The sequence below is a fragment of the Caloenas nicobarica genome, chromosome 2 (assembly GCF_036013445.1).
Source record: "Caloenas nicobarica isolate bCalNic1 chromosome 2, bCalNic1.hap1, whole genome shotgun sequence".
Lineage (NCBI taxonomy): Eukaryota > Metazoa > Chordata > Aves > Columbiformes > Columbidae > Caloenas > Caloenas nicobarica.
In genome coordinates, this window is record NC_088246.1 from 77,699,506 (window position 1) to 77,726,401 (window position 26,896).

A 26,896-nucleotide genomic window follows, 5' to 3' on the forward strand; every position below is an offset into this window, starting at 1 on the left:
TCCTGAGTTGGAAGGGACCCACGAGGATCATCGAGTCCACCTCCTGTCCCTGCACAGGACAAGCCCACAGTTCACACCGTGTGTCTGAGGGTGTTGTCCAGTCTCTTCTTGAACACTGTCAGGCTTGGGGCCGTGACACCTCCCTGGGGAGCCTGTTCCAGTGCTCCACCACCCTCTGGGGGAAGAACCTTTTCCTCATGTCCAACCCAAACCTCCCCTGGCACATCTTCCTGCCATTCCTTCAGGTTCTGTCATTGGTTGCCAGAGAGAACAGATCAGTGCCTGCTCCTCCTGCCCTTGTGAGGAAGCTGGAGCCCCATGGGGTCTCCCCTCAGTCTCCTCCAGGCTGAACAAACCAAGTGACTGTAGCTGCTCCTCATACAGCTTCCTCTCCAAACCCTTCACCAACTTCGTAGCTCTCTTCTGGACACTCTCCAGTAGCTTTATATTTTTTTACAGTGTGGTGTCCTCATCCCAATCGTTGATAAAGGTATTCAACAGAACTGGCCACAATACTGAGCCCTGGGGAGCACTGCTCGTGACAGCGAGCCAACGGGATTTGGCTCCGTCCCCCACAACCCTTTGGGCCCGGCCTTCCAGCCAGTTCTTTATCCATTGCAGAGTTCACCCATCCAGACCATGAGCTGCAGCTTCTCCAGGAGAATGCTGTGGGATATGGTGTCGAAGGCTTTACTGAAGTCTAAATACACAACTTCACATTGACAGGAAAATTAGCATGAGATGAAACAGAAACTATTTATTTGCCTTATCTTGGGTATGTTCATTTCTGATCTGTTAAAGTAAGATTAGTACAGCAAAGTAGTTTTATTTAAGCAGATGCCAAGAAATAGGGTTATCTTCCTTAGAATATTATTCCTTCAGAAGATGATTAAAGTCCTAGAGTACCTTTCTCATGAAGAGAGACTGAGAGAGCTGGGTCTGTTCAGCCTGGAGAAGAGAAGGCTGAGAGGGAATCTCATCAATATTTATAAATATGTCAAGGGTGGGTGTCAAGAAGATGGGACCAGACGCCTTTCAGTGGTGCCCAGCAATAGGATGAGAGGCAACGGGCACAAACTGAAGCACAGGAGGTTCCATCTGAATATGAGGAGAAACTTCTTTACTTTGAGGGTGCCAGAGCACTGGAACGGGCTGCCCAGAGAGGTTGTGGAGTCTCCTTCTCTGGAGACATTCAGAACCCACCTGGACACATTCCTGTGTGATCTGCTCTGGGTGAACCTGCCTTAGCAGGTGGGTTGGACTAGATGATCTCCAGACGTCCCTTCCAACCCCAACCATTCTGTGATTCTGTGATTTTGAAAATGGAAGCTATTACGTTATTTCATTGCAGCCTTCAGCAGGGTGACATGAGATCCAGGAATATCACTTGTGGAAAAGTTCTGAAGAGCCAAACCCTTTAATAAAATGCAACGTGGCTAGGAAATGCTAAAAAAATAAGTGGTTAGTATGTTCAGTAGAATTCTTTTTAGCTACACATTATTACTCTGTTAAACTTGTTTCAGTAATTTTGCTCTCATAGTACATTGCAACATCCTAACCAGGCACTCCGTTAACTGAGAGAAATTCTAGCAAGCATCCCAAACAATCGCATTTAACCAAAATTCTCATGTTTTTGCAGTGCAGTGACCTTGGTCATTGCCATTTTTGGATAACACAGGACCTTCTGTACATCTATATTAAGCACACATACTGCAAAATCCACTTAGGTCAAGTACACTTCAGTCTGTTTTCCCTGTTTGTGTTTGTCCAAAGAGAAAACAATGCAATACAGTCAATGCTTTAATCACAAGACACTTGTTTTCACACTTTTTACTATTGGTTGATAGAAGCTTAAAGTCGTCATGACCACAACATCAGACTTTGTTTATAAAATCAATCACAGTAGAAATCACAGTGTGAGATTTATCTAGCCATTCTCTTCTAAGACATACAATTATTTTTCTGTTGGGGGAGCTCAATTTAAAAGATGCTGAGTTTGTTGAAGCCCCAAGTAATTTGTTCTAGCTTTCGATTACATACACTCCTAAAACTGCATACCTAATTTCTAGTTTGGATTGGTCTAATTCCAGCTTCCAGCTCGCAAAGCTACTGTTTTAGAAACAAACTGCTTACTGTTACTAACCTCTTTCCCATGGAAGTACCTCTTGATTCTTAGAGAAAACAGCAGGTTGAGTAGTTTGGTCCCTTGCAAGATATATTTTCCACACTTCATGTATTGCTTTAGCTCTGCGGTGGGGCATGATGTTTCAGCATCCTTTTAAAGCAGAGATTGCCAGAACTGCACATGATTTCTCAAAAAGTACCTCAAATGCTGCTGTGTATTCTGCACCAACTTAAATAGATTTTTTTTTTATTAATATTGTGGATCTATCTTGTTCTTTAATGAATTGCCATAATAATTCAGGCACCAGTAAGAACATGCATTACACAGACATGGCAGCCTTTTCTTCTATAGATAAAGGGGTGTAGAGAAAAGCTGTTCTGACACTCTGGAGGTGTCTCTTTTACTCTATACAGAGGGAGGCCAGCTGGCTGCATTGAATGAACACCTCCCCTCACTCCTTCTCTGTGTGCATGCACATACTGAAATTGCAGCCGTGTGAGACATCTCCACAGACTATTATGAGTCTGCTTTATTTAGCAATTGAATTTTTGTTGAGTAGTGTAATTTACTGTATTTTTTCCTGCATATCTCAGCATTTGGAAAAACCATTTGAATATGAAGTTCTGAAAGGGTGCTAGTGTGTTCCCAGCGTTTAACTTCTTCCCACCAGTGAGTAACAGGAAAAGCAGAATGAGTCATCAAAAAGGCGGAGTATTTTTCCTTTAAAAGCAAGTATTTTTCATGTGTCTCTGGATTTTGGACGTTGCCTACTGCCAAACTGGGTGAGCTGCTCTCCTCTCCACAATCCCTCTGCTATGCCTTTGCACCATCTATTCCACAGCATCCAGGAGGTGGTTTAAGGAACTAGGTCATTGGCAAACTAACCTTACAAAAAATTTTCCTCTTCATTTACGTTCTGGAGAACTGCTCATCGACAGGTCAGGCAACTAGTAATGGTAGCGTAAGGGAGGGAGCAGAAAACATACAGGAGGAAGGAGACAAAGGGAGCAGCATCCTCCACCCCAGCCATGTCCGAAAGCTGTGCTCTTAATTCCCTGATAAAATCAAATGCAAAAGAGAAGCAGCAGATGAGGTTCAGGGTTTACGTGTTGTAATGTTGAGCTGTGCAGTGCCTAAACTTAGCACAATTAATATTTTAAAATGAGAGGTAGATGTCAGTGTAACATAGACACTTGTGAAAGGATTACCATTATTTTTACCTGCTATATTAGGCTATTCCTCTGCCCACTTAGTTCTGTAGACTACTACATTTAATATTTATTTTGCAGTGGGGTTATTATAACAAACGGAACAAACAGAGGCTACCATCTAAATACCATCACTATAGATGTTTTTATTATTTTTTTATGCTGATGAGGAATAAATCAGATGGAACAAGAAACTCGTGGCATTGGAGGCACAAAGAAAGAAAGCTGGGGTTTTTAGAGCAGGAATGGCTGATCACAGCTTAAATTTTTGTTTGGGAATTAAGTGTCTAATTCACAGCCATTGCAAAGCACGCCTTGTCAGAAAAGGCCTTCGGTTATTCTGACCCTGTTTCTGTTAGGTGGAAGCTTATGAAGAAGTCGGAGAGCTTTCTAGCACATACAGGGTTTCTCACAGGAAAAAAAAAAAAAAAAAGCAGCAATGGGTCTGTCCTTGAGAACAAGCAAGATTAAACCAGAAAAGTCTTTTGCTTTCTCTACTCTCTGAGAACGAATCTCGAGCGCCTCCTTCTGACTTGAAACATTACTCCAAATCAACACTTACAGGAGAGGTCCCACAGGAATACTTTGCTACTCCCATTCAAAGTGTCATTTTCCTTGAGACCTATACAGAGGTGCGATAGGTAAAGCTGAAAGAGACTGAGTACCTAAGTTTGTCCTTTTAACGCAGATCCCCATCTCCCTGTCTCCTTCATGTGGGAGAATCCATCTTTCATCTTTAGGGCACTAAAGTCATTGGTTTATTGAAGACATACTACATTAGGAAAGGCTCAAAATAAGATTTTTGATGTATATGTCTCTAGAGGCCTATAGCTTTTTGGCAAATATCACATAATGTATTTTAAGATAGATGTCATTTTAGTGAGACCTCCTAAAAGTAAAACATGCCTGAAGTTGATGTTAGAAAGGAAATAGTTAATGTTTTTTAGGTTTTTATCTCTAATTTGGCTCTTCTCAGATAGTGTTTTTTACGGCAAATTAACACATTAGGATAAACCCTAGTGAAAATATGCTCATCTTTTGTCCTCAGTGCTTGCCAATGGAGATGTTAGTGGGGAGCAAAATCGAATTTTCTAAATAACTTCCACTTAAGGGGAAAAAAATCTTCCAAAGAAGAGAATGGTGTTTGTTGGATTGTGTCTGATGAAGAAGAGGAATGGATGGTCAGCTTTGAACTCATAAGAAACTGGGCAACACAGAGGCACTAAAACAAGCCCCATAGCACCAGATGCTTCAGTGCCTTCTTCATTGACTTCCACGAATGACTTCTGGATGGCCTTGGACACAACCAAACCATCTTTCCTAGAGATTCCTGACAAATCAGCTTTTCCCCAGTCAAAAACATTCATCACTCCCATCTCCTGGAGAGTTTTGTTGAGAACATAACTTTCCTCCATCTTGAACTGGGGCAGGTACACCTTCACTCTCAGCTGTTGCATCCTAGGGGAGCTGGTCCATTCTGCTAGTTTTTCATGTGTGAGGGTGCATTCAAGCTGTAAGGCAGTATTGATAATAACAATTGACATCATAATGAATGGAAGGAAAAAAATAATAAGGTTCAGTTTTTCCCACTTGTCTGACCACATTGAAGCAATGTTAAAGCGCTGCTCTGCAGCCCCTTAGGTATGCTACTAGAGGAGAAAGTAGTATTACCTGTTCTAGGCCAGTAAAGTCCTCACAGACAACTTCAGGAAGAAGAATGAACATGCTCAGTTCGTTATTAAAGTATGGGAGCTCTATCACTTTCATTTTCAGTTCCTCTATGATGGCCATGTTAAAATAACCTTCTTGAAACATCATCTGCACTGTCCTTTTCTCATTCTGGAACACATGGAACATACTAAGCAGAAAATACAGAAATACAGAAATGATCGTTCTGGTTGTAATTGGTTTCAGTATTGAGATTAGAGTTCAGTCCAGAAAACTATTTACACTGGTCATGGTCACTGCTCCCTCTTAACTGCAGTTATCCATTTTAGAAGCATAAAACTTTTCCATTTTTACTGGTTCCAAATTACTTTCCTCACAACTCCCTTGTTATGCCATTCTTTTTTCTGGCATGTCAGGTGAGGAAACCAATGCACCTGATGCAATGTGTGTGTGTATATAGATATTATTCTGTGTAGATAGATACACTGTAAAACTTAAAATGTATATTAAGTATAGAACTTTCCCAGCCTACTGGTCAACTTTTTTTGGCTCTGAAAATCTTTCTTTACATAGAATGCAAAGTTCTGGAAGCAAGATGAAATCTTGACTCCAAAAGAGAAAGGTGGTTACAGAGATAAAATAGAACTGTTTCTAGAACATGAATCTAAATTCTTCATGAATAACGTATGCATTCTCCTGAGATAATTTGTCTCTAGCTCATTTTTTCCTGAAAACACTGTTCTGTTGGTAAACAGTAGCAGAGGAACAGAATCCTCAAATTCAGTCCCAAAAGCAGATTGTTTTTGAAACAGCATCCTTAGTTGTGAAATTGCCAACAAAGTGACCTCGACCCAACCAGGATCTCAGCTGCACAAGAGCCACTTCTGATGGGAAGTGACAGAAACAGTTCCATGTTTGGTTATCGAACTGGAGAGAAGAGGTAGCTTTCCATTGTTCTAGCTGAAGACCAATGTTTTGTCTTGGGATAACAGCAAGGAGGAAAGCTCCCATCTGTTGTTATAGGAGATTGACATCTGATTTCCACCCCCAGCTATTTCAGTTCCTGCCCATACTGTACCTTGTTCAGTCGGAAATATGTTTCCTTAGTGTCTTCTTTCTTAAATTCTACTGCCCACTTTCCTTTAAAATATATAGCATTGACCAGGACAAGTACGGTGGAGGGATCAATGAACCCAGCAGCAAATACGTCTTTGATTTTACCTTTAAAATGCATAAATTAAGAATTATTACTCTGTTCAGGCAATCAGCTGCATTTGACTATTAATAATTACTCCTGTAAATCTGAAAAGTAGAATAGTGCTCAGACAAATAGCAGAAAGTTTATGTACAGCTTTTGAAGCCAGGAACTCAAGGCATTTTTGTACTTCTTCCTACCTTTATTTCCTATTGGGGAAAAAAAATGCAGTAAGTGTTTAATATATAGAAGACTTTCGATCTTTGGGAAGAAAAACAAAACAAAACAAAACAAGGTAGAAACTGAAATTCAGATGTGATATTCCTAACTGGTTGGATTGCTGCACATATTCTTCTTTACCTTTTGTCTCATTTTCCACCCAGACGTTAATCTTTTCTCTGGCTTCTTCTTCAGTGTATTTAAAATTGACTGCTTCCAGTTCTGCTCGATAGAATTTCTTTGTGGAATCCAAGTATTGCTGGAAAGTACAAATGACAGAATTTTATCACAGCAAGATGATTTTTATAAGATTGATAATTTCATGGTTTCCAGATAATTCCATGTAGTAGAGTGGCAAGAAACAGCAAGAAAGGAATGAGTAAACCAGACGTATGTGAAGAAATTAATTTAATTAACTCAAGCATGCAGTTTTTAGAGAGAGATTATTTATAACAAATCATATTTGCAAATATACTTTTCTGTATTTTCAAGCTGTACTGAACAGCAGAAATGTCTCATCACAGTAAAAAATATCTAAGGCCAAAACTTAGTACATTTCTTTATGTTTATATATATCATTGTTATGCTGTCTGTCTTCCCCTAACCACCAAATGAAGAAGGTTGCCTTATTTTGAACTAATAATTGGGATTGATAATATCACAATGAGATAATGTGTGTGTGTGTATATAGATATTATTCCGTGTAGATAGTTACACTGTAAAACTTATATATTAAGTATAGAACTTTTCCAGCCTACTGGTCACCGTTTTTTGGCTCTGAAAATCTCTCTTTACATAGAATGCAAAGTTCTGGAAGCAAGATGAAATCATGACTCCAAAAGAGAAAGGTGGTTACAGAGATAAAATAGAACTGTTTCTAGCAATACTCTTAAACACACCTTACATATGGTTTCCTGGGGAAATGATTTCTATGTACTCGCATTGCCTGGGCTGTTATTGTTTAACAGGGATGTTCTGAGATGGTAAATTCCACTTAAATTAGACTGACAAAAATTTCAAAGATGCTACTTTCTTCTAAGCCTTGTTTGAAAAGGCAGCAGGAATCAGAATGTCCCCTATTCACATAGATTCTAAAGGAAAGGTGGAAGAGTGAATACAAATATTTTATTAGAAACAGAGAAGACTCTGAGGGAGAAAAAGAAGTCTTCTGTTGGTCACAGAGGTTTGTTCCTTGGATAGAAATGCTGCGCAAGCACCTGACAGTGCTATCGTGTTTAAATTCCCTTTGTACTCTACGATGAGAGAGTTTTTGCTGAGTTCTTAACTTCCAGGAGCTGTTAAAATGGACACCAGGGCCACCTACCTGGAAGAATGGATAAGTAATTTCTCCGAAGAGCCTGTTGGCAATGGTGAGCGAGCAGCCTGGTCTGGGTTCACTGACTGCAGCCAACAGAGCCTGGAACTGGGAATGGACCCCTCCAGCTTCTTCACACTTCAAACAGGAAAACAGAAGTTTCATAGTAGGCTTGAGCTTTCACGTGCAAAGCTGGATCTGAGGGCGAATTTCAGCTTCTCTCTATATGAGAAGTCTGAGCGCACCCAATTGAAACAGGTGTCAGAATAAATGCATCAGGACATCACCTCCAACTCTCCCTGTACCAGATGTACAGAATGACACAACGTTTCCCCTTCAGCCCTGCACTAGTCCACCTCCAAATCACATCGTATCCTGCAGTGATGGCTCTGCACACACTGAGTAAAAGTCTGCTGGCTTAGAGCCTGGGAAGGGCAAGCTCCAAGGTGCCTTTGGCATGGCCTGTAGACAAATCTTCGCGGGTAGTAATTTAAGCACTTATCAGATTTTAGATTGGTTCTGCTGTATTGGTTAGGAACCTGTAATGAGAAGGCGTAGCTGTTGATATGTGTCATCTCACATGGCTCCCTAAATAACTAATAAAAGAACAGTAATAAGCAGGTTTGGGAATTTATATAGAGAGGCTACGCAGCCCTGCCATGCTTTCTGATTAAGTGATGGTTTGCAAGGGAAAGGGCTGACAAACCAGCACCTGTTGCTTCATCTCAGAGTTGCAACTTCGCCTTACCTTCTCAGAAGGGTATCCGTTTCCCTGGCTTGTATTGCTCAAAACTTCACTGAAATGAAATACCTGCAATGTAAATGTTGGTTGAATGCAGCCGAGTGTCAGTACCACAAAACTAAAACTGTGTTTTGCAAGCATATCCCAAAATGCAGCCAGACACGGTCAATGGGGAAAGTCCCATTTGTCCTTTATCACAAGATCCTTGCAAGTGAACAAGAAGTTTTTGTAGAGGGTGAGCTCATGAAATCTTTCAAATATTTCTTCTTAAGAAAGAAGACTTTGGGTATCCAGAGAAGGCAGAAGACCCCATCAAAGGGAACCATCACTTCTGAGCCCTAGAGAGTGGAGGGTTACCTCCAAAACACTTCCTTTAGCATTGATGTATTCATTGATGAATTTATTACTGTAACAGTGTTTAGTCTGAAAGAGTTTGTTGTTAGGAATAGCATAAGAGAGGATATTTTTAAAGGGCCCTCTGTGTGCATCACTCCTTTGGATGCTTAGGAGCTACATCAGATGTTACTATCAGCCTCTTGGCTCATGTCTTGCCACTTGTCCTGTTTTCAGAGCAAAGGAAACCCACCTTCTCAATCTCTTTGAGTGTGCTGCCCCTGGCTCCAAGGACAACCATCCCAAAGGCAGCTGAGAGACTTAGCGGGGAGAAGAAGATGTTTTCATTTCTTTTTCTTTTGCTCAGCTCTCTGAAAAAGTCGAGACAGAACTTGGCATTGGCTGCACTGAGAGAGCACATTGTGGCACTGCGATTGCCTGCTACAAGGGAAAGAAAGATTTAGGCTTCTCATCCTTACACCTGCTAGGCTTAAGATGCCTTGGTAGAGCACAGTAAGGTTTTCTGCAGTAGCATGGTTGAATTGTTCAGCATTTCACAGAAGATTCCTGATTTTCCACGTCTGGCATTTCACAGTGAATGTGAAAACCAGCACCCTGAATGGTAGGAGAAACACATTTTCAGAAACAGTGGTCTGAGTTCAGCTGTTTCTCCAGCTCAAGCAATAGCTATGGCTTTGCCACCTAGCCCTATCTTTGTCCTAATCACATTCCCAGCCCACTTTATGTCCTGATCTTTCTTGCCTCTAGTCATCTAGGCATAGTACTTATAATTACACCCCTTGATCATACCTCACTCTCAATGTCTCTCTCTAAAATCTTTGTGTCTATTAGTCAGCTGTGCCTCATGTACTGTGTCTTTCTAAGGCTGGTTGCTTAAGAAACATCTGCCAGAAAATTGAAGAACAGATAGGTTCACCTAGTAAGATTTTCAACAAAGGCATATTGTGTATTAGTGGAAAATTCCAGTCATATTTTTTATTTTATCTGTAGCTTTAACACTTGCCCCAGATATACTTCAGTTATGATCACAGTTTTTACTATCAGATGATCTTGAATGTTCTCCAAAGCTCTTTACATCTTACACCTAGGACAGAGTTCCTTTCTTATGGAAGCCTTTGCCAGTGTCTTCATCCAGTAAAGTGATGCAGAGGCATCTGATCCTTTAGAAAGTCAGTTCAGTATTTTAGAGTTTCTGCTATTCTAAGTCACTTTTGTTTTGACTCTTACTGAGTCTGAACAACTTTCTCCACAGATGTGCAAGATACCTTTCCCTCATTACACAAGAAGAATTAGATTATCTGTATGAATATTTAAAAGATGGAATGGTGTAGAAAGATTGTGCTCTCATAAATAGCCAATCTGGGTCATTCAGAAGAAGAGGGAAAAGGTTTTGTTTTAACCTTCTCTAGAAAACACCTGCTAAAGCCATTGTAGAAGTTAAGCAGAGCTTCATCGCACAGCCCATACATAGAGATATGTACATCACTAATGCACATGCCCATCTTTAGATATTTTGTAGTTATATCATTTTAATGTAAAGGTTAGAATAAAAGGTCAGGGACATATTTACCTTCTCCTCAGGACCGATGGTGTCAAGTCGATTGTTGAGCTTCGTGACAGGGCTTCTGGAGCAATAGGATATAAAGCCATTGCCACTCCCAGTGGCAGCATAATTTTCACTCATGATGAATCACACACCTGTCTGTTGCAACCAGCTAGTATAATTAGGGAATCTTTTGTGGAATCTTGAATTTTCCTTATCATTTGGAGTTCAGAAAGAAGTCACCATTTTAATGGCATACCGAGATATAAAAATAAATCTGCCTAGTTATAAAATAGAAAACAAACTCCTAGAAACAATGGAGACTTCAGGGGTTTTACCTGTAAAAAAGAAATTCTACAAAATTTTATGGGTGTTGCTGTCAGAAGTGGCACCTTTCACTGCAAACACGTCAGTCATAAGATGCTGATAAGTTTATTTATTTTCCAGTTTGAATTTTCTCATATCATTTTCTTAGAGGAAATAGAAATTTTTAAAGCACTGTTCATTTGAGTCCCAAGGACAAGAGGGTTAGACCTGCACAAATTTCACCTGAAGAGAAGAAAGCCATGGAATATGGTTTTACTTGCTTAATGTTGGGGCAAGAAAACTTTCTAAAGATATGTCTTTCCCTGTTTCTGCTGAGGAAGTGGTTGGTCTCCACACAGTCACTTCAAAACCCTCCTCATGTTGTCACCTAAAGGAACCTGCAGAGCAGAACTGAGCAGATGCTGTTCACTTTCTTGCGATGGTGGACTTTTCTCTGCATTCTTATTTTTGACACTAGGCATAGCACAGTGGGAGGAAAAATGTTGTGGAATATAAGAGCATAAAGAGACAACAGCTCTAAGTCAGAGTAGGGTTCAGTCATCCCCCAGAATAGATGAAGGGGGATGGTTTTCAGGCAGCAAGACAATCCAATATTTTTCTTGTTCAGGAATACTGGCAATTTTTAATCTGAATCAATATAGTGAATGGAAAATTGCAATCCTGGAGCACAATAAATGATGTCCTTTAGGGACAGGGTTGTGTGTTAGAGCCACAATTCCCTTTACAATTCATTCTTCTGTGTATGAATTCATCAAGGCAAAGTTCAAGTTATTTAATAAACTAGCAGAGTAAAACACTGTACTCTTAGTCCGGCTTGAGTTTTCTGGTACTTTTGAGCTCTTAACTGTCTTAAATGAACATGTTTCTTTGTTGTTGTGTGTTATTTCTCTGTTTCTTTAGGTAGTTCAGTTCCTATTTCATTTTGAGTTACCCTGGAGATTAACTGTCACTCCATTGCTCCATTTGGTGGTGGTTTGTTTCACATGGATCATTTTCTGTCAGTGGTCAAATTATAGCTAGTGCAGTAGCTGGACTGGCGTTAATTCCCAGAAAAAGGAACATTTTCTACTGCTCTTTGAGGCTATTCCTTTGATATTTTCTGCTCTTCTAGGTTCTTATAATGCAAGTTAGAGAGTGGCTTAGACTGGTATAGCTCTCTAATGGAAATGTCTGGGAAACACAAGAATTATTGTTCAAGTAGATTGAAGCATCTCCTGCATTGTAGGTTCTGAAGAGACTCAGTAGGCAAATGCTTGCTGGGAAAGACAAAGCTATAGCTCATCCTGCCTTTGGACTCAGAGCTGGGCAAGGACCTGCTGCACCCCTCTCAGCCCTGTGACTACCTTCTAGCTCTTGGAATAATGCAAAGGTTCATTGCTGGCCAGAGGAAAACGAAGATGATGGAAGATGGTCATGGTAGTCTCGGAATCAGGAGAATCTGTTTCTTTCAGAGGATAAGCCTCCTAACAGGAAAGGATAAATAACAGAAGGATTTTTTTTTGAAAGGTTACAGAGAAGCAGTTGCTGAGATGCATTGTGTGGAAAGGAAGATGAAGATGTGAAAGCACTGCAAGTACAAAAGAAGTGAGAGATTCTGTTTCCGATGATAGACTACTCTAGAGATAATGCAGATTTCAAAGACAGCCCTTTTAGCTGGTGGTCAGATGCTTGTCGTGGTAAAGCTGCTTTCAGGCACAGAGAAGTGAGTCACAGACTGAGCTGCTTCCTACCCCTGAAGTTTCACACATTTAGATAAGACCGTAAATAGTGCCACATCCTTTGTTCAGCACTGCTTACCTGTTCGCAGTCATTTTGGTTGAAAGTCTCAAACTTTTCCTTAACTTGTTTCTGATGGCCTTGGGGCCAGAGCCAAGGGAATTAAGACTCCTCTATATGATTTATAAATCACAAAGAGTTCTGATGACACGGATGAGATGATAAGCACAGGAAGGCCAAAATGAGGAACAAGAGATCCACTCAGTGATGTCAATCGGCAGAGCACAATTTCACAGCAAGAAGCAATGACTCACTCCATACAGAACAGACCAACAGACCCTTGTGATTATTCTTTGCTGAAAATGTACACACTGCAGCAAGCCCGGATGGCTGTGGTTCTCCTTTGGCTTTTTTTTGTCACCGTTTGCAGCTGTATGCTTCACTTGCTGCCAGTGTTTGAAGGACGCGGCAGGGAAGATTCTTGTTTAGAAACTAGAGGCTGATCTCAAGCTCTCTCCTTGTCCCTTTCATCTGACAAAATGCACATTCTGCTACTGCTCTGAGGCTGCTCAGGTGATAATTACAGAGTACCTGATGTGTCTGAGGTTGCGTGTGAGTAAAGGTACCATTAGATGAGAAGGGTTTCCAAACAACAAGAACAAAACAAAGACTCCTGTGATTTGCACTGGGCCAGAGACCAAGAGGGCCCACCCTAATTGCCAGACATCTGCTATATAAGCATCACAAAAAATAGCAAAGCTTCGACACCGTATCAGAGCAATTAGCATATGTGGTGATCCAAAGCAACTTTAGCATGACAGAAAACTATTTCTTGAAGTTGATCAGGAAGTGGGAGAGACTTCAGATGTTGCTGGTTGTCTCAGCTTATTTGGGAAGCATCATGTGAGTGAAGTCTGATATCAATTCCCCTGATTTCCAGACTGTCTGAATCAAGAACCTAGTGAAAAGCAAGTATCACCTTCTAAATTTCACTGCTGTCTGCTGACTCTTTAACACTGAATTTATTGGCAACAAAGTACAGGACTTCGTTACTGTCAACGAGGGCCACCTCATGCTGGTCATTCAACTTGCCAGGGTAAGAGGTGAGTCCAGCACTGGTTTTTTTTTCATCCAAACTTCTGTCTGCACCAGAAATCTTTCCATGATTGCAATGAAACACTTTACTCTCCAGAGAGATTTAGACATGATGAAAAACAGCATCAAAAAATTCTTCATCTTTGATTCACTTTTCTTATCAGCATCCAAAAAAAATCTCTAGGAAGGCAGCCAGTTCTGCTTGTTGTACCTTCTCTGCTCACACCCCTTCTCACCTGCTCATGAGCCGTGACGAACAGGAAATTACTTCTTTGAGCAAGGATGTCTGTGTGTGTCTTCTTAACTGGATTCCACAGAGTAAGGGGTTATGGCTAGGCAGATGAATATTTCTGCATGATGAACCTATTTTTTAATACCAGCTGATCCAGGCTTTGTGACTGACCTCATTTACAGTACCTCTGGATATCTTTCCTTTGTGGCAGTTTAAATCATTTTATAAGCCAGGTCTTTTTACCTAAATAACAAATGCAGCATTTTTTTAAAGCCATGAGATACAGAATGTCCATAAATATTCTTTTCCTGGCTCTACTTCAAGTAGTTACATTTCCATCTGTCTCCATGCATAGCTTTTCTAGTCAGCCAGCATTGTGGGGTGCAGTGATGAACATGGCAGAAAACTTATGTATGTTTGTTTGTTTGTTTGTTTTTTAAAGGGGATGTTTTTCTATATTGATTAGCACTGAAAAATATAACAGACATTTCCATGCAATGGAGCTGTTGTTTGGGGGTTTTGAAATTGCAAAAGATGTTGATTTGCATTTTGAAGTTAATTCCTGATTGAATTTTTTTTTTAACAATGAAATGTATGCATGAATGAAAATTCTGCTGAGAAACATAAAGATTTTGGCATTTCAATCTAGGCAACAGCCAGCAGATGATATTGCAGTGGTGTCTCCGGACACCAGCTCATATTATTTCATTGCTGAGGCCCTGACAATCCTCCAGACACGTTGTTCTGCAGCCCAGAAAATGAGGAAAACCCATATGAAAAATTCAAAGTGAAACCTGCCTATCATAATTCTGCTGGACCTTGGGATGCTTCAAGTGACAGGAATGAGAGTTAGGTGTGTTTATGCAACTGTGACTGTGTGTTTATGACTCAAGCATTTCTCCTTAGCATATTCAAGTTTTTCAATGTTACTGAGGATGTCAGAAAGCAATGAACTCTCCTCACAAACATTTATTGTTTCATCACTGATAGAGGAATACACAATATCATAGAACAAGGTGTATCTTCTGAGAATTGGTGATTACCACAAGAATTTATACAGTGCTAATTTAAATGAAATTTGGTGAGGAATTCCCAAATGTTTTGGAGAACACAACACATTCAACACAGATAAGTGTTTGTTGTCACATTGTTCTTGGAGCTGAGTTGTGAAGAGCAAAGCACTGCTCTGAAACATTTTGTACCTGCCGAAATGGGAGAGACTTACTGCAAAATCTTCATTCAGCCACTGGTCACAATCTACATGATGTGCAGACTCCTTCCTCTGGCCCTTTGGTACCCAACCATGGAAAATACAGTGGACGGACAATGGTTTTAGTGTAGAAGAAGCCGATAATAAAATCTGTTGTCCGTATGACAAATGAAGTTTCCAAGAGTAACATGTATCAAAAAGGAATGAAAAATCTATTCCCACCAACAAATCTTGTTATAGCTCTGAACAGATACATTGAGCAAACCTGTTGTTCCTTTGCAACTCCATGTAGCCCTGTCATGGTTTAACCTCAGCTGGCAACTAAGCCCCACAGACTCACTCACTCATTTCTGCCCAGTGGAATGTGGCAGAGAATCAGAAGAGCAAAAGTGAGAGAACTCATGGGTTGAGATAAAGACAGTTTAATAGATAAAGCAAAAGCTGCACACACAAGCAGAACAAAACATTCACCACTTCCCATAGTCAGGCACGTGTTAAGCCATCTCCAGGAAAGCCAGGCTCCATCACATGCAATGGTTACTTGGGAAGAAAAAATGCTATAATTCTGAATGTACTCCCCTTCCTTCTTCTTGCCCCAGCTTTATATGCTGAGTATGATGTCATATGGCCTGGAATATCCCTTTGGTCAGTTGGGGTCAGCTGTCCCAGCCGTGTCCTCTTCCAGTTTCTTGTGCACCCTCAGTCTACTCACTGGTGGGGTGGTGTGAGAAGCAGAAAAGGCCTTGACTCTGTGTAACCACTGCTCAGCAGTAACTAAAACATCAACTGTGTTATCAACACTGTTTCCAGCACATAGCCTCATACTAGCTGTTTCCAAAACATAGTCCCATACTAGCTACTGTGAAAAAATTAACTCTATTGCAGCCAAATCCAGCACAAATCATTAATTAGCTTTGATTGGAAATGACAGAAATGTCTGACTGGAAGGAGTCTTGACATTGTCTAGTGCATCTAGTGCATCTGCTGCTCTAAGGCAGCGTAATATAAACAAAAATGTCTACATTATGGCTTATAGGTGTTTGTTTAACCTGTTTTTAGAAGCTTCTAGATAAAGACTTTCCAAACCTTTGTAATACTTCAGCGCTTCCTTATCCCCAGAGTTTTAACTCATGTCTGACCCTAAATCATCCTGACTGTAAATTAGAACAGTTACATCCAGGCATCTTTGACATATGCTACTGGCCACATCATGCAAATACTTCTTAGTCAATTTATCCATTGCACAAGACATGGTGTTTGGGACCGTCTCCCTGGTCATAAAATGTAGTTGTTGTGGATGTAGTCATGACCAAGAACTTATCATTACACAAATCACACTACCCCAAACACTGTAGGTATTGTTAGCTACTGAGCTACTTCTACAAATGATGGACTTGCAAACCAGAGAGCTCCTGCAGGGCTACACAGCCCTGTAGAGCATTGTGTAATTTCACAGTTCTGAGGAGAATGGTATTTCTTTTGGCCATCAGACTGGATGTCTAAAGTAATTGTTCTTCCTCATTCCCATGACCATCCTCGTGGTATGATTTCCATAGCTAGTCAAATTACACAGTTGCTTAGTGGGCTAATATGTTATTAACAGAAAAGTTAGTGTGGGGATGTTCTTGCCAGTCCTTATAGCTAGTCAAATCACGTGTATTGTGGTCCAGAAGTGGAGTGTGATAGCAAATATTATGCATATGTTGTTAGTGACCAAGTTTCTGAAAACAAAATAAAATTTAGAAATACCCTTCCCAAGCTGCCAAGCCCTCTGAGGAACTGACAGGTGTATAATTTGAAAACACAGGGTCACATTTTCTGCTGTTGTAAACTGATTCAGCTCCAGAGGAGGTGTGAAAAGATAATTTGTTTCCATGGAAAAAGGCTGTTCTTCAGGCCACGGAATAAAGTGGATGTGCAAATGTTATGTTTTGCCCATCCTGCCACGGAGTTTGTATAATATATAATTTCATCATTCTGCAATTCAAATTCTCTATCTACATGCCTCGGGTAACCAAGGACTACTGAACTGTCCTAAAAATAAAGCTCTCTACATTTCTCCCCATTTCTGCTTTCTCTCTGTTGCACTGATTTTTGACATTGATAAGGTCGTTGCTCTCATGTTGTTCTGGACAAAATTTGACAGCCTCTTCGTTTCTGTCCTACCTGTAACCCAGACACATCACCTTGTGAATACCAGCTACTTGTGCCCCAGCTGGTTGTAAACATTTATTTATAATCTAATGTAGAACCTGTGACCAACGTCACTTACCAACAACCTTCATTAAAAAAAAGATACTTTTACTACCCAGAATAAGATACTAGAGAAAAGATGACTTTAAAGCAATATGCTTCCATGAACCAATATTTCATGCAGAATATGCAAAGTAGTCCCTGCTATTTTGGTCTTGCATACTTGTTGAATGTGAACAGGAATGACTTGACAGAATGTGATGTCTGGTAGCTTTGGTAGTTGACCTGAGTTACCCAGGTGAAATCTGTTCACACTCAGAAGTGTCTTACACTTTTCGAGGTGAAGGCAGGTATCTAATTACAAAATGCTGATGAAGGGACATTGAGGGTTTCACGGAAATCATGTCACGGTGCTTCCCACACAAATTTCTATTCATGGACCAGTAGAACAGTGTCTCCATGGTACAGCAGCACACGCAACCACTGCTGCTGGTGGTGGAAAGTACCATTTCACCTTTTTCCTAAACCTCCATCTTGTACTAAGTAAACTTTACCAGTAAGCCACAGGAGGTAAACAGGAGCTGGAACACCATCAAATGCTTGTGGGGTGACTTCAAAGCTCTGATCCTGCCAGCAAGCCTTCTCATTTGAGAGCGGGGAAATCGTGAAACCACGTCTTCATTTGCAGAGCTGCGGTTTTCTATATATTTAAGACATGGTTCATTTTTTCCCGCTGTATATGGAAACCAGCTACAGGATGTGCTCATAAATACATTCTCTCTTTGTGCTACATTGAGAGACACAACAGTGTCAGTTCATGTCTAAATTGAGACTTCGTGATGGCCCTTTTTTCTTCTTGGTATGCACAGGTGCCTAAGCAACTCAGCTGGAGACTGGGGGCCAAATTCTACTCTCAGGCACACCCAATCCACCATAACTCTCCTGATATCAGTTCACTGGCATCTTAGTGGTTTATAAATGTATACTGTGTAAGTGCAGAAAATTGTATAGGCAGCAGAGACCAAAATTAGACCCACTTTTATTTTGCTGTACAGCTCCATTCTCTCTGTCCCAGTTGCAGATCTCAACAATCAGGACTGCAGGTTTCCAACCTTTGGAGTTCCTAACGTTCACTAAAACCTACATGTATTGCAGTACTTCACTCGCTCTTGTACAGACAGAAAATGAGTTTTGCTATGCAGAAGCAAGTGGAGTAAACTGCACAAATACACTTAGATAACAATTCTTATCACTGAAAATCAGTAAAGACAAATTTAATTATTCAAGGCTTTACTTGAAGTAGGTTTTGGCATGAAAAACACTCAGCTCACTATTTCATGCTATATAATACAATGAATATTGAAACCCGTGAATATGAATACCACACAAGAAAAGTAAAACAAAAAAGACTGCCACATGTTTTTGTTTTAAAATACTTCCCTTTGTATTACCACATCTGGAAAACAGCAGCTAAATCCTTTGTTGTGGGTTGAACCCAGCCAGCAGCCAAGTGCCCACACAGACACTTGCTTACTCCCCTCCACCCTTGAAGGGATGGGGGAGAGAATAGGAAGAGCAAAAGTGGAAAAAAAGTGAGTCGAGATAAAGGCAGTTTCATAGGCAAAAGAAAGAGGGAAAAAACAAGCAGTGCAAGACCAGTCACTCAGCAACTCACACAAGCAGGCCAATGCCCAGCCAGTCTCTGACCAATAGACACCTCTGAAGCAGAAAAAAAAAAAAAATCACCCTTTTTCCTCTACCTCAGTTTTTATTGTTGACATGATGTTATAGAATCATAGAATCATTCCAGCTGAGATATAGTATAGACTACCCCTTCGGCCAATTCAGGTGAGCTGTCCTGGCTGTGTCCCCTCCCAGCTTCTTGTCCACCCTCAACTTACTTACTGGGGACAGGTACAGAGTGGGAAAAAGAGAGAGCCTCAATGCTGTGCAGGCACTGTTCCGCAACATTAGTGTTATTGTTCCAAAATATTAGTGTTATCAATACTGGGTTAGCCAGAAATCCAAAATACCACCATACAGGCTGCCATGAAGAAAGTAACTCTATCCCAGTCACACTCAGTGCACCCCAGTACAGATAAGAGATGATTGCATCAATATATTCTGAAAATATTATTTGGAGGACGTGGTATTTTAGAGGCACTTTCATTCATTATGAAATTCTGGATTGAGAAAGCCTTTCGCCTCAGTGGTCACCCCTCTATTGTTTAGTAAGATAATTTCCCACTCGTCAGGCCAAGGGCTGTAGAACTGGAAGGATGAGAGATTGTAGACTTGGAACAGTTTTCCTCCAAAGCCAAACATCTTATGGTCTTGAAGGAGTGTGTTTTTTCAGGTACATGTCAAACACCAGAGCTTTGGGGAAGAGTTTTCTTTGAAAGTTTTCCCAGTGATACTAAAAAAATACATCCCACCTTTTACATCTGTTATTATTTTTAGAATGGCAAGTCAGACAAATGTATGTAGGTGAGATTTAAGTTCTTGGTGGTGATAAATTATACCTCACGGTGCTTTTAGTTAATGTATGAAATGCAACAGGCAAGAGACAAGACAGGTGGCAAGATATTCAAAAGTATTGAGTATCTAAGGCATCCTTCAAATCAGGATTCAACACGCCAGACCAGTTAAATGCTTTGAATACCTTTATTGCTACCACACTATATGGTTCAGGAAACTACTACAGTTTAACAGGACTATTATAGCAAAAATTACTTCTAAGCTATAGTTCATTGTTGTAAATTTGTCAAGATTTGGAAAACCGCACACACTCATGGCACACGATGTGTCAGACCACGTGTCTACACATGACACTTGCAGCAGTAGAGAAAAAAGAAAGCAATACTCAGCTTTCCCCAGAAACAACACACAAGCATGGCACAGCTGAGGACAAAGGAGCTGCAGCCAACTTTTTGTGGTCAGAAAACACAGCACTGCAGGGCTTTTGGGCTCCCCCTGAAACCTGCCCAGGCTTTGTCAGACAGACAGGTGGCATCATTGTGAAGGTGTCCATGGCTTGGACTTGCACAGCAGGGAAATGGGACTGCTCTGGTGCTCTTAGGCACTCCTTATGATACAACACTGATGAGCCTGCACTCCCTTGGGAGGTGCAGCATCATCCTGCAAAGGCTCGCTTCCAAATCACAGCCAGGCAAAGACCATAACACCCCAGGGCCCACCAGAGAGAAGGAGGACTTCTCTCACCTATGCTGAATGGGAAGACCAGCTACCTCTGCCCAGGGATAGCTTGTATGTCTTTTTTGTCTCTACCCCAGTAGGAAGGGCTCTTGTCACTTCAGAGGTCCTTCCCAAAGGGGACCTCTGGAGAGGGTACCTGAGGAGAAGAGTAAGGGAAAAGGCAGTTACGTATCTCCATGCCCAACTTCTGTGTGGAGCTGCATTCAGGACATTAGCATGACCTGTGGGTTTCACTGCCATCACGGCAGCCGAGAGCCTCCCCTTATGGTGGTTTGAAAGCACTGGAGGTGGGGTTGCTGGAGACATGTAATACAAAAGCAGGGAGTTCAGCACTGAGCCGTTTCTGGCTTGGGACCTGTTGGCTGAGGAAGAAGGTCTGCAACACCTTCTGGAGGCTGGCCCCATGACCAGCCTTGCCATATAGCTGAAAAGGGAAGGCATCATTTAGACTTCTTATTTACACAGCACTTAACCAGCTGTTTAGACAACCCTATGCCAATGAGAGTTTTCATGGCTAAAAAATGAAATAAGATTGAAATAAGATAAATTAGTATTGTTCTCTTATTTGAGAAGAGCTCTAAACAGGAAAGGCCCACTATATTTTTTCCAGTAGTCTTGCCGGAGTAGCTTGGTGTTTTTTCTTGGGGTCGAGATTATGGATATCAGGAAATGCTGGTGACATTAAATAGCAACATGTCGTTTATGCCCTACTCCTTTTTACCACAGTATTGTTCTCCCTTTGGGAAGAAAGAAGTAGAACATATTCTGCCCTTAGGGGGAACAACATCGGCCAAAGAAGAGAAAGTTCTTGCTTGGATTGTGTTTGATCAAGAAGAGGAATGGGTGGTCAGCTCTGAACTCATAAGGAAAGCTGCTGCATGAGAAAGGTACAAACAACCACCCTGTAGCAGCAGCTGCCTCAGTGCCTTCTTCATTAACTTCCAGAAAGGACTTGTGAATGGCCTTAGAGAGGAACAGCTCAGGATTTCTTGACAGCCCAGAGAAATCAGCATGTTCATCATCGAAGGCATCCCTCATCCCCAGAGCCTGCAGTACTGGTCTGAGCTCATAGCTCCCCTCCAGTCTGAACTGGGGCAAGTATATTGTGATTTCTTGCAGATACGTGTTCTCCATGTTGGTCCATTCTGCTAATTTCTCATAGGTGACGGCACTCTCTAGCTGCAAGTAGAAAACACGGTACGATGGTCATGAGAAACTAGATCAAAATGCTGACAGAAACGCTTGCCATTAAGGAAAAGCCTGGTTTTCATGACAAAGAACCTGTGCCCTACAGCTACTGAGTATGAAATGAGGCAAATTCAGAGCCAGCCTTCTCTTCTCAGAGGGATCCTTTTCCTTTGTTCAGATTTTCACCAAACACCAATAAAGCATTTTGTCTTCATACTTTTGCAAGGGAAAAATAAGTTCCCTTCTCTAGTGCTACATTTTGTCCACCGAAATAGTCATTAACTCCCTTGGAAAGGCTATGAGGTGTTGCTTTTGAGCAGGTTTTCTGTCTTTCTCTGCTCTTCTGAAGCAATATATATGACCATGAATTTCTCTAATCTTTACACAGGCAACAGTATTTCACCTATGGAAAGCAAGATAAAACCCATAACAACAAAAGATACAAGCTTGGCCTGCATGACTGGGAAGAATCTTCTTCAAGTACTGGATGAACAGGTAGTTTCTCCTCCCAGTAGCAGAGACAGGAGTGTTACCTGTTCAAGGCCAGTTGACTCATCACAGATGTTTTCTGGCAGAAGAATGAACATGCTGAACTCTTCTCCAGTGTACGGGAGCTCCAGCACTGCCATTTGCTCTTCTTGTCTCATAGCTAATTTATATTCTCCTGTCTGACACATCATCAGTACATTCCTGTGCTCTCTCTAAAATACAGCAAGTCAATAAAAAGTCAGGGGAAAAACAAAAAAACCAAACCAAAACAAAATAACAACAACAAAAACCTGGCAAAATAAAGCAGATCATAAATGCCACAGGATCAACCTGCTTGAAATTACTTTCTCCTTTTCCATGAATGCTCTTCAAGACACTACATATTTTTGCTGAGGGCATTGGCAGAGGCTCAAGCTCCATGCAAGCCATAACAGTCGCTCTAAGAGCTTCTTGTGCTCTGCACTGTAGTTTCTGCTGCTTCTCTAACTCTTTCCTAAGGGATGCTGCCAGTTTACACTATAATCCCCAGGAAAGGCTGATGTGTCCCCAGGAAAGGCTGATGTGTCCTCAGCAAAGTCTCCCCTACAACTTAGCTGCTCCAAGGAGGTAACAAAGTTTGCCTTCACATGACCTCTGTTGCAGAGGAACTTGGGAAGAGGATGCTGTTTTCCCACTTCACGGGGTGAAGGCTCTTGACTTGGACAAACTTGGCCCCACACCTGAGCTGAGCAGAGACTTGCCCTGCAGACAGCAGAGCACAGGTTACCAGGACTTTCCCTGCTTTCTCCTGCTCCCAACAGTTCTTGTTCCAACTGTACCTTGTTCAGCCTGAAAGGCATTTTCCTGGTGTTTTCCTCCTTAAATTTCATAGCCCATTGTCCTTTGAAGTGTATAGCATTGACCAGAGCTAGCGTCGTTGTGCAATCGATAGAGCCAGGAGGGAACATGTCTTTAATTTTCCCTTTAAAAAGCAAACAAAGGTGAATTATGCTTTCACTTTGACCATTGACTGAGGATGACATGGACTGAGGTCCATTCATAGCAAAAATTGATCTGCGGACTCAAAGCTCCCGGGAGCTCAGGGCCATCTTATGCCTCGAGCTGCTTTTGCAGTAGCCATAAGCAACACGAATCACTTCATAATAGTATTTCTGAATGCTGCTACGCTCAGGAAGAAACTCGGACACCAGCTGTTGACATCTCACATGATCATGATACCCACTCCCCAGGCAGCTAAGTGCTGGCCTCGTCCTTACCACCAGTTTGTTTTTCCACCCAGGAATTCATCTTCCTTCTGGACTCTTCAGCAGCATTAAAGAAGTTCACTGCTTCCAGCTCCGCTTGGTACAGGGCCCTTGTGGAGTCCAAGTATTGCTGCAAAACAGGGAAGAGAGGTTGCTCTCATGATGGCAATTGAAGAGCTAGTTGACCACAGGGCAAAATAGGAGGCCAAGAAATGGATGTCAGCCTGTAGGTCAGAGGTCTGTGTGGGGATATTTGTTCCACAATGTCCTTCATGTGCTTTGTGACTCTTCAGGACAGACTTCCTGGGCACAGGGAGGAGCCAAACAACTGGTCCCTGGGACACCTTTCATGCCAGAGAGTCCCAGATCCACTGTCTTTCACTCCTGCTTTTCTTGATGAGAGGGTGTTTTGCTTTTTCACCATGACAACAATTTTAGCAAGATAGCTGTTGGGGAGGGTAGAGCACAACCCTGCCAGCCTGGCCATAACCCATGGCCCCTGAAAAATAATGAAAAATAAAACCCATGAAAAATAATGTCCAAGGACTTCATTTTCCCCAATGTGCACAGCACAAACACGCAGAAAGGGCACTTCGGAATCAGGCCGTGAAAGTCAGGTCTCAGTACAGTGTGCAGAGAGAGAGAAAAAAATGGGGTGGACTCTTTCCCCACAATCCCAGTTTGCAGCCTGGGCAAACTGGACTTTTTCCTTTGTCCGGAACAATGATTTCTGTGGAAATGTTCTGCACTACACCACATCTCAGAGATGCAAACCTGCCATAGCATTTTAAAAAATGTAGACAAAGGGTGATGATTCCACCAATATCAAAGCATGAAGAAACATAATTTTGGCAAAAATCGCTATCCAGTTCTTTCAAAAGTATTTTTGTCTGCTCCACAGGAAATGTAGGCATTTCTCCTTGACTTTTTACAAACACTTGTTTAATCTCATGCCACTCTTTATGCTCTGCTCACTCTGTGTTTCACCCATCTGTGAGAGCTTGCTTTTCTGTCACAACATCAGCAATACAGACACATGCAATTTGATGTCCCTAGCAGAAGTCCAAAGTGTAGTACAGAAGTTTTTCAACACCACAAACCCCATAAACAGTAGTCACTTACCTGAAGGAACTGAAAAGTTACTTCTCCAAAGAGCCTATTGGCAATGCTGAGGGAACATGCGGAACCAGCTTTGCTGAGGGCAGACAGAAGCTCCTGGAACTGAGAATGGGCTCCTCTGGCTTCTTCACGCTGCAAGCAGCAGAGGAAAGCTTTCTTTAGCAAGATGCTTTCCCCTGGAGCTCCACCTGTGTGCCCTCAGACTGAAAACATAGTCATTCTCCCCAAATGGACTTGTAGGGACAAGGGGCAGGCAGAGACCCACAAACACATGCCTGGGCTTCCTGACTCTCCGAAGTCACTCACTTGTCTCCCTCCCTTCCTGTAATTTCCACCTTGAAAAATGATTATCCCGTTTAACTCTGGCAACACTTTATGCAGCAAAGCAATGGGATGCCCTCTGCCCATGCACACGGGTTCCACAGTTTGATGAGAATAGGGCTGAACTCTGCTCTTACTGTGCTTTTGGATGAAGTGATGCCATTTAGCAGGTAAGCGTGCCTTGCCATGCTTTGCTTCATGCTATAGTTCAATGCTACCACACAGTTCAGACACTATCTCACCTTTCCAGTGGTGCCCTTGGTTCCTGGACTTGCTATGCTCAGCACCTCATGAATATGAAGCACCTGCGATATAAATGCAATATAAATCTATGTAAATAGATTAACGAAGACATGAAGAACACATTGAGGTTGCAGTGCAGCCTCATGGGCACTGCAAGTCAGATGAGCGTGTTTGGAAAGGAGAGCTTTGAGACCAGTACCTGTCACCTCTTTCCGATGACTCTGAAGAATGTGGCCCAGACTGCCAGAAGGCTCCTGCCTCTTTTCCGTTTCCAAATGTAAGCCTCTAATAGCAGTTCATAGGAGAAGGAGAAGAAACTCACCTTTTCCATCTCTTCAGCTGTGTTGCCTCTGGCACCCAGCTGGACCATGCTCAGGGAAACTGAGATGCTCAGTGGAGAGAAGACAATATTTTCATTTCTTTTTACTTTGCTCAGCTCTTTGAAGAAGTCCAGGCAGAACATGGCATTTGCTGCACTGAGGGAGCCCATCATGGGGTGGCCAAGTCCTACAACAGGACAGCTGTGTAATCTATCTCACAAACATTGACATGGTCAGAGGACGAAGTGTGGAGAAAGCTGGAAATGCAGAGCCTTTCTCATGAAACTCAGCACCCCAAGCACCCACTCCTCCATGGAGTGGGTTTCAGACCACACTTAGCACTTCATAGAAAAGTACACCCCACGCTCTGACATGAACAACCACCTCTGAGCAAATGACCCCTTTGGGCATGACCTTGCTCTTCCCCCATCTGCTCCCACTAATTCCTTGCTCACATTCATGCTCTTTTCTTGCAAGAACTGCTGCATGGTTTAGGAGCATTGGTCAACCTCCAGACACCATGCTTCCCTGAAGTATATTGTATACTGTATAAAACGTGAAGTACATTCTATGGAAAAAACAACGACAACAAAAACTACACACAACAACAACAGAGAGACGAGCAAATCGGATTGCCAAGTCATATCCAAATAACAGTTTGGAAAGGCCTTCCTTCCTCTACCTCCTGAATTTGAGGTAGCGAGTTCATACATGTCCCAGCACTTCTAAGACAACTGCCTTGCCATTTATCTCCTTTTGCATTTTAAGGGAATTACCCAATTCCCTCCTGCTGTTGCACAAGCTTGTTCACTCAAGCAAAGAGTTTGGCTACATGTTTCCTGGGATTATTGTCATACCCACGAAAGGCGGAGGTCAGCCTTGTAGGCAGAAACACTGCAGCCTGCCTTTGTGCATGGCTGCAACACATTTTGCTGCCATCCAGCTTCTGTTTCCAGTCCAATCACTACCCTGAGGAAAAATAAGGCTGAGAAAGTTACCTTTTCTTGAGAAGAGCTGACTCTGGTAGCTTCTTCGCTGATGGAGGGTGGTGTCCTGCCCTCTCTTAAATTAAAACAGGCCGCTGTGTAGTCTGGCTCTCTGCTCACTTTATTTCTGAAGAAGGAGCGTGCTCAAGGAAATCAAGAGCCAACAGACAGATCGACAGGATAATAGCTTTTCACGTCCTGCAGCAAAGCAAGAGACACGATACAGTCTCTTCTGGCTTTCACTTTCTAAAACAAGTAGTGAAAGAAGGAAATATCTTTTTTTCCTCTCCCAGAGAGGAGGCACCCTGTTGATGCTGCTGCGCCTCATTAGTATGCTCTGATGAATCATCTGAAAGATATGACAAGCATCTGCAGAAACCATACAGTAACTGCAAGAGGGAAACAGAAAGAAATCAAAAAACAAGAGTCTGATAGGCAGTGTTCAGAGAAGCACCTCTCCCTGAAGTACTTAGGTGTGTCTGATAAACCCTGTCTTGTTAGGACCCCTGAGAGTCCTGCAGCAGATGATAGACCTGGGCCTATATCAACAACATGTGATTTCTTCTTTAACCCAGGCCTTCCCAGAGAGGTGCAATGATCCCAACTCTGCCCCAGCAGCTTCTCTGCC

General features: G+C 41.9%; 2 protein-coding genes across 2 annotated transcripts; both read right to left on the minus strand.

Moving 5' to 3' along the window:
• Window positions 1–4,439: 4,439 nt before the first annotated feature.
• On the minus strand, window positions 4,440–9,226 carry LOC135985917 (serpin B4-like). Its single transcript, XM_065629617.1, has 7 exons — window positions 9,059–9,226; window positions 8,479–8,541; window positions 7,740–7,868; window positions 6,557–6,674; window positions 6,080–6,222; window positions 5,005–5,172; window positions 4,440–4,844 (listed from the first exon to the last, which is right to left on the minus strand). The coding sequence occupies exons 1-7, from the start codon at window positions 9,224–9,226 to the stop codon at window positions 4,440–4,442; spliced, it is 1,194 nt and encodes a 397-aa protein (XP_065485689.1).
• Window positions 9,227–21,072: 11,846 nt separating this feature from the next.
• LOC135985916 (leukocyte elastase inhibitor-like) lies at window positions 21,073–26,372 on the minus strand. The gene is made up of 8 exons (XM_065629616.1): window positions 26,281–26,372; window positions 25,285–25,469; window positions 24,962–25,024; window positions 24,402–24,530; window positions 23,292–23,409; window positions 22,854–22,996; window positions 22,080–22,247; window positions 21,073–21,537 (listed from the first exon to the last, which is right to left on the minus strand). The coding sequence occupies exons 2-8, from the start codon at window positions 25,453–25,455 to the stop codon at window positions 21,130–21,132; spliced, it is 1,200 nt and encodes a 399-aa protein (XP_065485688.1). The 5' UTR covers window positions 25,456–25,469; window positions 26,281–26,372; the 3' UTR covers window positions 21,073–21,129.
• Between the last annotated feature and the right edge of the window lie 524 nt (window positions 26,373–26,896).

Bases quoted from the DNA above. Each gene is read 5' to 3' on its own strand.
- LOC135985916 (XM_065629616.1), bottom strand. From the start codon at position 25,455: ATGATGGGCTCCCTCAGTGCAGCAAATGCCATGTTCTGCCTGGACTTC. The intron at 25,025-25,284 runs GTGAGTTTCTTC...TTTATATCGCAG, and splicing joins CAGCTGAAGAGATGGAAAAG to GTGCTTCATATTCATGAGGT. The intron at 23,410-24,401 runs GTAAGTGACTAC...CCTGTTTTGCAG, and splicing joins TAACTTTTCAGTTCCTTCAG to CAATACTTGGACTCCACAAG.
- LOC135985917 (XM_065629617.1), bottom strand. From the start codon at position 9,226: ATGTGCTCTCTCAGTGCAGCCAATGCCAAGTTCTGTCTCGACTTTTTC. The intron at 6,675-7,739 runs GTAGGTGGCCCT...TGTACTTTCCAG, and splicing joins TTACTTATCCATTCTTCCAG to CAATACTTGGATTCCACAAA. The intron at 4,845-5,004 runs GTAATACTACTT...ACTGCCTTACAG, and splicing joins ACTTTACTGGCCTAGAACAG to CTTGAATGCACCCTCACACA.